Source organism: Thunnus maccoyii, chromosome 20 (genome assembly GCF_910596095.1).
Source record: "Thunnus maccoyii chromosome 20, fThuMac1.1, whole genome shotgun sequence".
Lineage (NCBI taxonomy): Eukaryota > Metazoa > Chordata > Actinopteri > Scombriformes > Scombridae > Thunnus > Thunnus maccoyii.
Window position 1 is genome coordinate 7,536,280 of NC_056552.1, and position 13,253 is coordinate 7,549,532.

Here is a 13,253-nt window from a genome sequence, read left to right on the forward strand (position 1 = left end):
GTTTAGTTTTTCATGTATGAAAACTAGAACACATATCTATACCATGTAATATAGAAATATTGGAAACATATCCTTATAATGTGATTTTTGATTACATCATATCCTCCCATCCTGACCATTAAACACACAAAAACTTCTTTATTGTCCCCACATTTGTCAAGAAACTTAATAAAGACCACTTCACTTCTTTTTTTAGGCATAGCAGACAAAAGTAGCCGCAGCACAAAGGATCAGAGCCGCGGTTGTAGCAGCTTGCGTCTTTGAAAGCCGAATCTTTTGAATCGAGGTGACGAGGGGGGAAGACCTCGTCCTGCCGAAGCAGCCGGGACTCGTCGATACAGAGAGGTTGTTTGATTACATTTGAGAAAATGCGTCGGGACCTTGAAGCTTTTAACGCCGGTGAAGTCATCCTCTGCCCTGTGTTTACCGCCACCTTGGAAAAAGGTGGACGAGACTCGTATGCCTGTGCTCTGCTGTTGCCATGGTGACCGGTGCCGCGTGCTAGGGTTTCTGTAAAAGCTCTGCTTGGGTTGCAGACAGCTGGGCAATGTATGTCCTCACCCACATTATTGTTCTGTATGTGTATATGTATGTGTGTGTGTGTGTGTGTGTGTGTGTGTGTGTGTGTGCCCGTGTCTTTGTCTGAGTGGGTGCCTGAGGTCGTATGTAACTGAGACAGTGCTACAGACAAATACTTTACTGCTATAGAAATGTCTCCTTTCACTCGCTTTATCACTCACTCATCTGCGGTAAATGAGAAATTGTGCGTCGCACGTCGGAGTTTCCATATTCACATTCAGATCTTGTCATTTGTTTGTTGAAAAGCCAGGTTGTGTCTGAGGGGACTGTCACGTTGAAAAGCAGCTTTCCTCTTTCATATGCACACCCTGCGTACGAGAATTTGAATCACAATAGTGACTTTTTTTTTTTATTTATTTATATAATTTCACCAAAGGCTGTCTTCAATCTTGGGAATAAAGATCAGCTTTTTACATTTTTTTTTCCCATCATCCTTGAGCTTGTTTATTGTCACCAATCTCTCTGCATTCCCCTCCCCTTTCTCGCTCTAATCTCACATGTACACTTGCATACATGCCGCATGCATATTCATATTCACACCCTCACATCCAAAGCATGTAACAAATATCTATTTCACGGCCACGTGCATCTGCACACACTGACTAGATATATTTATTCATAAGCTCATTAGAGGAGTGGATTTGCCTGCTGCCATCCATCATACTGTCACCCATCCTCAGCCTGGCACACACTGACAACAGAACTGCAGGAGAGAAGTCCCTGGGATTTAGTCTCCTGGAGCCGCTGCTATAGAGGGGATTTACTCCAATAGACAGACTCTCACTTTGCCATTTCATAGAGGTGAGATCAGGAAGACAGAAAACAAAAGAAATAGTAATCTCAGGTTCTCCGTGGCACCATATATCCAAAAACTGATACTCTGGAGGAGAAAAAAAAAAAAGAGAAAATTGATTTTAGCCCTGTAGCTCAGTCATTTTCTGTTGTGTTCTGCAGCACTAGTGTCCCATTGGAGTTACACAGGTGTACTGTAAAAGCTTTAAAATGTAAAAAAAAAAAAAAAAAAAGTTGGCATATGAAGAAATAGTTGTGGAGGCTCTTGCAGGCACTCCATCATGTGAAAACTCAGTCCGTCTCACAGCAAAGTCTGGTAGCTTGTTACAAGCTAGCGCAAGCTGTCGCAACCTTGTCACTGCAGCTGCAAGAGAAGTTCATCAGAATAAAGCAGGACTCTGGTTTAAAAAGAGAAATTGAGAAATCTAACTTTGGGCCCAAAGCCATTGCATACTGCTGTATTGTTCCCTTTTCATGTGACCCACCCATGTGAACTTTTCAAGACTCATGAAAAAAAGCTAAAAGCTAAAAACAGAGAAACACTGTTGGATTATATGTGTGAATTTTTCGCAACATTTTACCGTTTCTTAACTTGTTCTCCCCATTTATATCCACTGACTGTTATAGGCCTGTTTTTTTTCCTTACTTGCTTAATTCCCTGTGATGCAAAACAGATGATCAAAGCTCTGCTCGAGTGTGCAGACAAGTACTCTTTAGACGAACAGATGAAGATTCACCAGTTTTGACCAGTGTCTTGTAACAAATGATAGATGATTATGAAAGATGGGAAACACTTTGGAAGTCAAAATCTGTCATAATGAATCAATGAACAAACAAAATAAACAGACAACTACATGACGATAGGAAAATATGAAAGATAATTATGGGTAAATGGATGTAAATATGAATAAATATGGAAATGTATTCACTTTTCCTCACTTGTATATCATTTTACAACTCAGGTATTGACTTATTTTATGTATTTCATACTATCAAGCTTAAGATGGATACTTCTTCTGTAAAACATTAGTCAATTTATCTAACTAATAATTTCTAAAATGAGCTCTGAGTTGCCTGTAAGCGTGTTTGTCAGGCGGGATCTATCACGTATGTCTCTGTCAGAGTCGCTGTCATGGCGTCGGATCCAGTCGTGGATGATTCTGCACGGCTGTCAGTTGTAGTTTCTCACCGTGGCGTCTGTGCCGGCTCACTTCCTAGATGTGACCATACCGACACAGAGTTAACACTGTGTGTGGCAAGTGAAAGCATCTACTTTACACATATATATATATACCTGAAGGAGTTCTGTATTTCCTCTGTTAAGAAGGCTTTGTTTCCAGTTTGTGAGCAGAATATCTCAAATCTTGAGAACAGATGTTGCTAAATTTGGCGGAAAGTTAGAGCATGGGACAAAGAACAATTGATTGATTCTTTGGTGCAGATCTAGACCACGGTGCAGATTGTTTTAAATGATATTGTTGTAAAAAAAAAAAAATAAGCCATCACAACTTTTTCTCCATGAGCTGTCATCTTTATGTTTTCAGATGAATTGAAGAATTACATGCTCCCTCAGGGGATGAGAAACTCTACCACAGATATAAAGCTGCTTTATATCCTGGATATGCCGGGTTACCAGTGTTTGACAAAAATCACTTTCACTAAGCAGAGCTGTTTTTTTTTCTTAGTTGAAGAGTTGACATTTTGAAGATATTGCGATTTCGACAGTGATGAGATGCGCTTTTATGCAGATTCGGATGGATGGCGGAGGGGGGGTTCAGGCACTGACCAGGAACCACAACATTCCCAGTCTGTCTCTGCTTTCTCTCCTCTTTTCCTGTCATCTGTCTACTATCCATTCACTCTCAAATAAAGGTACAAAATGCTCCCCAAGAAAGAAAGATGTATTTTAGAGTTTAGAGGATTCTTTGGATTCTACTGTGCATATGTTATATCTATTATGGCTGCAACTAACAATTATTTTCATTATCAATTAATTTGCTGATTATTTTCTCAATTGATGGATTAATCATTGTAGTTTATGAAATGTGAACATTAGTTTTTGTGAGTCCAAAGTCTCCAAGTGCTTGTGTTGTCCCTCCAGTAGTCCTAAACTTAAAGATATAAAGTTTATAATGTCATAAATCCTTACAATCCTGCTGCAGTTTGGTTGAATCTATCTACATACACTCAGACAACTGGATTAACTTAACCTCAACCCATTATATACATCACACACACACACACATGCCTTCTACTGGCGTTACATGAAACATGAACCTAAAGCGGCGAGCTGGTTCTGCAGTCATTGTTCGTCGAACATATGTCTCGACTGCCGCTCGTGACTCCCCGCTCACCCCACTCAGGTTCACTCTGGTGTTGCTGCGCCAAATAGCTTTGGACATGTGCGTTCACCCGTAATAAGAAGTGTTAACAGTTGCAGCATACAATACATAATCTATTTTAAACCCTTATTTAACCAGATTAGTCAATTAAGAACAAATTATGCTTAACTCCTGCCTCTCCCAAACCCCCACAAGTACAAAAAAAAAAAAGAAAGAATAGATGAAACAAATTAACCTCACAAATGATTGAGTTGATATTCGCTGAACTTCAGAGAAAAGAAGCAGAAATATTTCCTGCTTCCTGCTGAATGTGAGTATAGCTGTGAAGTCTCTGGGTAACAAAAGTCAATCTTTGTCTGCTTTTTTTTTTTTTTCATTTACACGTTTTAGCAAAGCCATAGTTTCTTTTTTTTTTTGTTGATCGTCAACACACTAAAAGGCACAGATGGCGTGCAGGGGAGCATTATGGTAGTGGGGAGTGGAGAGCCAATAACAACAACCTTAAGAATGCCGCTGGATGTGTGGTAAAGTTTTCTTTGGCGTCTCCTTCTGTGGGTTTTAAAGACTCCTCTGCACTGTAAATCCCTGCGCCTAGTAGACCTGCCACTGCAGCCGCAATGTAAGCAATCATGATACTATAAGCTGGTTTGGGTAACAGCGCTTTGAAGCCTTGTGTGCTGTGACCGAGAACCCAGAAAAAGATTGTGTCACAACCACCACTACCACCACCACCAAACACTCCTCTTTCTCTCTCTCTGCATCTCTTGTCATTTGATGTCTCAGACTTGGATGTCATTTGCATTCTTGGTGCGATTATGACACTGGACAACAAGCATATTTTTGCACTCCATCTTTATTTAAAGGTGCATCATGTTCGCCTCTCTGCGAGTGTTTGTGCGTTACACGGTACGTCGGCTCCTACGGAGGAAGTACGGTCATGTTTTCACATACCAGACGTGGGTTGAGGTTCTGTCTGGTGTATTGGTTTTTGCCCTGATTGCCCAACTCATGCTTAAGCTTTATTTGATCTACGGCTATGAAGAAAGCCTTCAGGATGTTTTCTTTTTTATCAGTGTGCTGCTTCAAGTTCATAAGCTCTCTGTCTTCCTCCCTCTCTGTCCTGTCCCTGTCACTCCTCTCTTCTTTCTGGTCTTCTTCCATCTCCCTGATCTATGTGTGTGTGCGTGTGTGTGTGTGTGTGTGTGTGTGTGTGTGTCTCTCTGTGTGTGTACATGTTGTCTCCCTCTCTATATGTGTGTGCGCTTTCTGCTCCCAGCCCCTCTGCGGAAAGCAAAGTTTGTGGAGAGCCCTCGCATTCCACAATCAGAGCTTGGCTCCCCTACACACACCTCTACCACTGCCAAGAATCCAGACCTGGACACATACTGCCCTGGTAAGTTTTTTTGGCCAGCTCATCCCATCATTTCATTGTGTTACTTTATGCATGTCGGTTCCTCTCTGAATAAAAGTCAGTGAATGCAGCAGTAGAGAGGGACACGGAGAAAGACGGGGAGGGGGAATTTATCGGTTTTTGCCAGTTATTTTGCCGGCTGCTGTAAAAACATCGCTAAGGTCATTAAAGAAATAGCTCTGCCGGTGCCCACAGCGTCCATCCTCATCGCCTCCTCCCTCCCTCTCTGTCGCTCTAATCCTCCCCGTGCTGCTTTCTCACTCGGCTCCGCTTTTGCGAGCGCGGAGCTTGTTTAGGTGCCGCCGCTGTTTTCTGTTAACTTTACAGTCGGCGGTTGCTCGGTAATCCTGCAGACAATCCAGATCTCCCTCAACCAACCCCCCCTCCTTCTCCCCAGTCTATCCCTGTCAAACCCCCTCTCTCTCTCTCTCCCCCCTCCTTCCTCTGTCTCTCCCTCTTTTCGCTCAGGGAGGACAGCAAAGCGGGTCACTCGGGGATAGTGCGCCGCTGAGATTTGGTTCTAGTATATCTGCTTTCTCATCTCGCCTCTCCTTTTCCTGTTGCCACTGAGAAACGCAGTGTTAGCTTCCTGACCTGTCTTGTTGGGTTCGACCTCCGGTGGCTGTGCGGACTTCTCGACAGACTGGGGGAAAAAATGCTCCCAGCACCGCAGGGTTGGATGAAGACATGAGAGAAATAGTGATGGGGGTCTGAGGGCTTAACTGGTTTAACTTACTGTAGGAGGAAAATGGTCGACAGAGTGCTGCCACCCATATCCGTCTGTCAGCCTCTTCTGCTGAGTCTCTGCTCAATGGGAGCTCTAAGTAGGTGATCTGTCTATAGAGATGTACTAGAACGTATCATTTTATAGTATTGCATATTTCTATAAAAGTCTATATGGTATGTAGTACCCACTAACGTAGGAAAAACCCTTGTTTCTGCCACCTTGCTGTTGAATCTCATGGATGAAAAACTCTTGACCCTGACTTTTTTATTTTTGCATCAATCCTGCGAAATAGACTGCGGAATAACCTATCAGCGGAGATGAGCTGTTAAGAGATCCCGCAGATGTGACATTTCGAGTTTGAAATGGTAATCTCCGCCGCCATCGAGGCAGGAAAACAGTTTGATTACAAACAGGAATGCTCTGCACAATAACAACTCTGTGGAGCTGGAGAGGAACCAGGGGCTGAGATGAGTTTTCAGAGATGAGGAATCGCAACCTCCCAGGTGGACAGATGGACATCTTAGCTCTTAACAAGGGCTCCCTGGCATGAGTTAACAGCAGGGCAGAGACTTAAACATCTGATCGCATGCCAGTCCGCACTCTGCCTCTGACACTGTTGCCTGGAGGAAGGCAGGTATCAGGTGATCTTTTTTTTTTTTTTTTATGGTTCACAAAGAAATTTGTAGTCTCATAAATATGGTTTGTGAATATTTTGTGAGATAGCTTGTAAAATTCACCAACAACCATCCTCCTCCTCCAACCCATAAAGCATAAAATCTACTATCATGATTTATGTCATTTTATATTTGACCATGTTGATATATAGTTGACTTAAGTTGAGTAAAATGTATCCTGTGGCGTTTTTGTCCTATAGTGGCACTATTGAGCAGTTTTTTTGCAGTAGCAGGGGGTCTCTGTTATGTTGTTTTCGTGCACATGTACGTGCACAGGCTTGTGGGTGAAGTGATACACGTTCCTGCCAACGGTTTCACACTATACCAAGGATGTACAGGTGGCGGTAAAGCGCCAAGAAATGCAGCAACGTGCCAACAAAGGCAGTGAGGAAGAAGAAGACTGCAAGCTGGTGAACATGTAGACAATGCAACATTCAAATAAAAATCAGCTTTGCAAATGTTTTATGAGGAGGAAAATGGATTTAATTTTTTTAAGCCACAATAATACATCGTAACCAATGTAAACATAACTTTTGTTTGTTTACAACAGGGCACCTTTAACTTTATTTCTATTACAACAAAGGTTGTTAGGATCTTGCCTTAGTGGCAGTGCAGGACAGACAGGACATTCAACACAGCATGCTAATAAAACATATAAATAAAACATTAAAATACCACAAATAATAACAAAAGAAACCCATAAGCTGATTTTCTCTAATATTTTCTGGCAAATCCACTGAGAATTGAGAGTTTATGGACAAAATAACCAGGTGTTTTTGGCTAATCCAGCCAATTAAATACATAACAAAACAAGGTACGTCATCACATTGATGCAATAATCATGTAGAAATCCATTACTGCTATAAAACAGTCCTACTCATTGATTTGCAGCATTCTCCGCAATGGCCCCATACAACACAATATATAACACCACTATGGAATAAACAGAAGGGCAAAATCTTTGACAGTTGACAAATTGATATGGTGTCTCGGTGCATATATCATCCTATCGCCTGCGTCTAACCTAGACCCTGGTGTTCTGAGTCCACAATGCTTTAATGTATGAGTCCTCTAAGTGTTGTGGCATAGATAAACATCACCACTGTGCACACGAGGAATGTGAAATTCACTCTTCTGATATCTTGATTAGCATTCCAGTCGCCGGTTTCTCGATGTTGTCTTCGCCTGCGTGTATCTGTGCTCGTGTGTTCATTTTTAGTCATATATCTTTTGACCTGCAGCTCTAAAAATAGGTGTGAATCTACCTTGTTTTTAATTTCCTGTAACAGCCACTCTGCAGATTCATTTTTTCACCTTTTTAATCGATGTGTTACTTGGAAGCAGAAAAAAATGTGTGTGTGGGTTACTTTTGGGAACCCGGTGAATACGTATTTAGCTCTCTATGGATTCGCACCGCTGAAGTGAAAGCGTCCAGGTGTAGGTGAAACAGAAGCAACAGCATGGTATGTGTGTTATCTTACCTGCGGCTCGGGCCCTATTAATACCATCTCCTGTCCCGTCCAGTCCCCCCCGCCTGCAGCACACATGCTTCTCTCTGCCTCTCGGCTCATGAGGGCAGATCCGTGGACGGCCGGGGAGAAACAGATGCGCTTGCACAGAAACACATTCCTAGCTGCGCGCAAAGATAGTTGCTATGGCAACCATCTGTCTCCTTCGCAGCTCAGGAATCCAATGGAGAGGAGTGTATGTGTGTGTGTGTGTGTGTGTGTGTGTTGGGGGGGGGGGGGCTGGTTAAAAAAAAATAAGAGATGTGTTTTATGATATGTATATTTTTTTATTATCTATATTCAAATCCTATCATTAAGGACTTCATGGTGTCACTGTGATGAGAAAGTTCTGCTGAAGGTGTGCATGATGTGCTCAGTGCTGTCATGTAGCTTTGAAGTGATGAAGTAGATGTGTTGCTTCAGTGGCTTCAGAGGTAGCGTGTGTGATTGTCATAATCTGTATTTAAAGAACAAAAAACAGAGCTGCGTGAGCTGAAAGAAATCAATACATCCAACCTCTGCATTATGGTAATGTATGTATCCCCTTTGATAGTAGCTCATTAGCGAGTGGGTAAGTAAAGTTTATTCAGTATAGCATCTACTGCACAAGAGTAAAATTATTAATTATAGGACCATGAAAAGCAGTAAAGAAGGAAAACAATAAAATATAAGCAACAGAAAGACATTAAAAACACATAATTGCAAACGCTAGACAGCAAGAGGCGAGACAAAGGCTAGTTTGAATAAATGAGTCTTCAGCTGCTTTCTAAAGGCGTCAACGGAGACAGCGGATCGTATGTCTATAGGAAGAGCGTTCCACAGTGTCGGAGCCACCGTTTCAAAGGCTCAGTCGTCTTTTGTTTGTAGTCGAGAGCGAGGGACAACCAGTAAGCCCTGGTCAGGAGATCTAAGTGATCTGCTGGTGATATAAGGATGCAGCAGGTCAGAGATGTACACAGGTGCCTGACCATGCAGGGTAAAACAAGAACCTTAAAATGAATCAATATAAAGATGACATAATGATGAAATGATGAAAGGTTACAAGCAGAGGAAGATTTAAAAACAGATGTAGACGCCATACACGTGCTATGATGTCATACGTTTGTTTCTTTATGGCCTCTCAAACAGTTAGATTGCTGCTTTCATTTGACATCTCCATTGTTGTCGCCCAAACAACTGGGTTTGTCATGTGTTTGACTGTGTTAAAGGGTTTTTTTGGGGAGTTGGATGGTATACAAAGGGATTGCCTATGTTTAGCTCAAGGGAGTTTCTGTGGGCTGCGGCATCCAGATTAGAGATTTTGCTCCCACATCAAAAGAACCTCAGACAAACTGCTCACCCCTGCGCAGGGTTGTCCAACAGCTGGCTGGGACAGAGACGCTGTAGTAAGAAGCGAACAAAGGGGGAGCGGTAGAGACAGGAACTAAAAAGAGATACAGTACAGGCAGATAGAGGTAGACAAAGAGATGAGCAAAAGGCACAGAGGCAGAGAGAGACACGCAGATCCCCTGTTTGATCACGGTCATGGCTGCAAACCACCCCCCCCCCACCCCCCCGGGAGCAGTTGACTAATCAGTGCTAATGTATTCACTGCTTACTACTACCAGTCTGTCAACCGGGAAGCTTTCACTGCCTTCGTGTCCAGACATGCAGGCATATAGCTAACGCACAAGCAAACACGTGCAAGAACACTGTATGCACATATACTCAGGAAGGCCGCTTTTGCTTTTGTTTGCCTGCAATTTTCTCCCGTTGATGGCTGCACAGCTGCCCCCCCCCCCCCCATGCGATATCAGCTGTAAGGAGGTGGAACTGTAATCCCATCTCCGTACATCTTCTCCATTACTGCATTCAGCTCTCTTCCTCAAGGGATCTTCGGTGATTCAGTGACCTTGGAGGCCCTCGTAAATGTATTCTGCTCCATATAAAGTCTATCCAGCAGCATTACTGAGCAGCTATATCCATCTCATCAAGGCTCATACGTAATTAGCTGTTTTGGACCTAATGTGTGCTGTGATTACCTCATTATTGGTTGCTGCTGTGTGTGTTTTTGTTCAGGCTTGGCAACATGTTATCCCCATTTGCTTCAAAGCTTCTTTCCCCCCCCCCCTCTCTCAGAAGGTTTCTTACTTGCTCAGAGACGCGGAGTCAATCTAATGAGGATCCTAACAGTGCCCTGCCTGTCCGTCCATGAACCAATGGAGAGCTTTAGATTGCCTGTCTGTCTGTAGGTCTTTGAACAGAATAGTGAGAGAGGGCCACAGGCTTTAGACAAGCTGTCTGTCTTCAGAGAGAGATGGTGTGGGCTGGGACTGTCTAATGGTCGTCAGTCAGGACTTAGCGTAGCTACCTGCCAGTCTGGTCCAACCTGCCCCGCAGCAAAACGAGCGAAAGGGAAGGGGAGAGAAAACTGGCTCTGCCGCTAGCTGTCTCCCGTCTCTGCTGCTGTTTATTTAAACACCGGCCATCTCATGTTGTTGGCTTCAATGTCATTAATGTCTGAGCCAATTCGGAGGCTTATACGTCCAATTACAGCTGCTTGCATTTAGCCACTAGTTACTCTTTTAACAACCAGCACAGTGAGTAATTAACCTAAGCTTTAGCAGCAAGAGTGACACTCCAGTGAATAAATTGAAATGAAATTGATATCTGAGGTATCTCTAGGGCATGATAGCCAGGTGTTATTGAAAAACATGATACCGTACCAACGATGAGGGTTTGTTCTGGATGGAAAATAACCAGGCAACAGGGCGACAAGATGAGGTCATCAGGGGATTTTGTTTTGGGTGCAGAGTTGGCAACTGAAATCCCTCAGTACTGCGAGTGTGTGTGTTTGTGTGTGGTTTTTTTTTTTGATCATCTGATCATCACGCAGGTTTTATCCTGGTGTTTTCTTTTCTCTCTTTAGAGCTAGGAGTCTCTGTAAACAGGATTCAGGAGAGGTGGATACACACCCACTTTATCTTGTGCAGTCAGTCACACACCATCGCTCTCTCTCTCAAACACACACACACACATACAGCACACAGGTGAAGGGCGTATCTCATTACGTCACACGAGCTGCAGCGGTGATGAGTGGTGCGGAAGGAGAGCTGTCGTCAGTGTGGAAGGCTTTTGCTTGTCAGTGTGGAGAAAAAAAAAAGGAAAGGATTCTTGTAGTTGTGGCTGAAGGGATTTTTTTGGAGTTTATGTATGAAAGTCTCTCAGCCGAATCGTCCAGCTGTTGTGGAATGTGTCTCTGATGCACGGAGCTGAGTTACGGGAAAACTCAGGTAGGGTGTTTCATATCGTTGTCCTGAGTGCAGGTGTCCTGTATCCTGTGTCCGGGTCTGTTGTTGTCGCTGTGGTTTATGCAAAGCGAGTGTAGCAGATATAGTGTGTGTGTAGTATTTCCAGGTAAAGAGGTGGTGGATATCTTTTTTGTGTGTGTGTGTGTATGTGAGTGAAAATGGCCAAACAAGCTGCTGTTCTTTGTCTGCCCACCACTGACACACATTCCCTCTCTCTTGTGCCTTCCTCTCTCCCCCGCAATGCCTTCCTCACTCCCTCTCCTCCCCTCCTCCCCTCCCCACCTCCTTCCCTCCCTCCCGTCTCTCTCTCTCTCCTCTGCCTCTCTGCAGGGGAGTCAAGCCAGGAGCTGGGCCCCCCTCCGTCGGTGGATGAGGCAGCCAACACATTGATGACGCGCTTGGGTTTCCTTCTGGGAGACAAAGTGAGTGAGGGGCCAGCCGGTACCCAGTACAGCATGGAGGAACCTGAGGCGAGACAGGTAATGGTCTTACTAATGAACTGGACTTTTTTTTTTTTTTTTTTCTTCACACCTGAATCTGCCGTGAGGTTGTGACTCACACTCATTTCTGTTTGGATTTATTTGAAAAGAAGTTACAGCGTTTTCTCTTTTCTCAGAGAACTTTTGTGGACAAAAACTTAGTCTGAATGACAGGAAATGTGTTTTTTTTTTTTTTGTTGTTTTTCTGACTGCGCACTGAGTTTGCAACTCCAAAATCCCATGATGTCACTTTGAGTCAGTTTAAGAGTAATGTTTGGTGTTGTGTGAGATTTCAGATAAAAGGTTGGCGCCAAAAAACGTGCTTTATCACCCTTCATGCTAGTGATATGCTTTATCTTAATCTAATTGTCTCATTGTCTATGTGATTTTGACACTTTTCTATTGTGAGAGATTGTGCTGGGGAACTTCAACGAACGCACAATCGTCTGATTCGATCTGTTTTGACATTTATCTTTATAATGAGCTTGTTTACATTCAGTTTTGACAGATCTTTGGAAGCCAGGATAGCCAGATCAAAAGACTTCTCTGTAAATTGCCCTCAGACACTAAAGCGCTTTGGATTCAGACGCGTAACAGTGCCTCTCCATCAAGCAGCAGCTATATACCCGTCTAATTAGATTTTTATATAACAAACACTCCTAATTATTTATTTTCCCAGAGTACTTTGTACTTATTGAAAGACAGCATGATTCTTATGTTCACATGCAACAGGTTAGGCTGAAGATCTTCTCTCTGCACCGTGACCTTTCTATTTGTGAATTTGGCAGTTGTGCAACAAACCGCTCTTGGCACAACATGCCTGCTCTAAGCTCTGCAGCAGATGCCCTGGTTTCTCTACCTAAACCTGATTTGATAGGTATGAATTTCTCGAGGAAAACAGTTGCGGCGGAGAGAGAGGAGGAGGAGGAGGAGGAGGAATAGGGAGGGGAAAAGGGGCAAACCTGTTGCCGAAGCGTTTAAAGTGGGCCTAGGTATGGGTTTGCTCTGAAGCAAGTGTGGATAAGCGATTAGACTGATGGACTGCCTGTGCTTGATGTGAGCGCTGCTGTAGCAGTGGGGGTGTATAAATTGAGAGAGGTTTATTCAAGCGGCTCTTTTTAGAGACGTGACTCATACTAGCACCCCGCTGCATCGTGCACACAGTACAAACGTATTATTTTAGATATCTGCCCCAAATACGGTTCTCCGGATTGCAATTTGTTTGATTCATTAACGAACAAAAAATGACAAGACAAGGATTGCTCGAAGACACCATCTATTAGCAGATAAGAGAGTGGGCTTCTGTTGTAATTTTTCTAATTTGCTTGGGATTTAATAGCTTTCAGTTGACAGCCCTAAGATACTGCTAGCTCACTAGTGATGCTCAAAATCTCTCTTGATGTTTGTCATCATAACTAAGAAAGCTAATTTTTTTTTTTACAGTTAATCAA

The 13,253-nt window shown here is 43.2% G+C and overlaps 1 protein-coding gene across 6 annotated transcripts in view; it reads left to right on the forward strand.

Annotated features, from left to right (window-relative positions):
• The window catches only part of tanc2b (tetratricopeptide repeat, ankyrin repeat and coiled-coil containing 2b), a 144,498-nt gene that overhangs the window by 91,280 nt on the left and 39,965 nt on the right, over positions 1-13,253 (forward strand). For 3 of the 6 annotated variants that reach the window (XM_042396823.1, XM_042396824.1, XM_042396825.1), the window contains 2 exons: positions 4,990-5,106; positions 11,654-11,802. In XM_042396823.1, the coding sequence (XP_042252757.1) occupies positions 4,990-5,106; positions 11,654-11,802 (266 nt within the window). Of the gene's footprint in view, positions 1-4,989; positions 5,107-6,242; positions 6,493-11,653; positions 11,803-13,253 lie in introns of those variants that run through there. The other 3 variants (XM_042396826.1, XM_042396829.1, XM_042396828.1) reach the window with 2 other exon arrangements.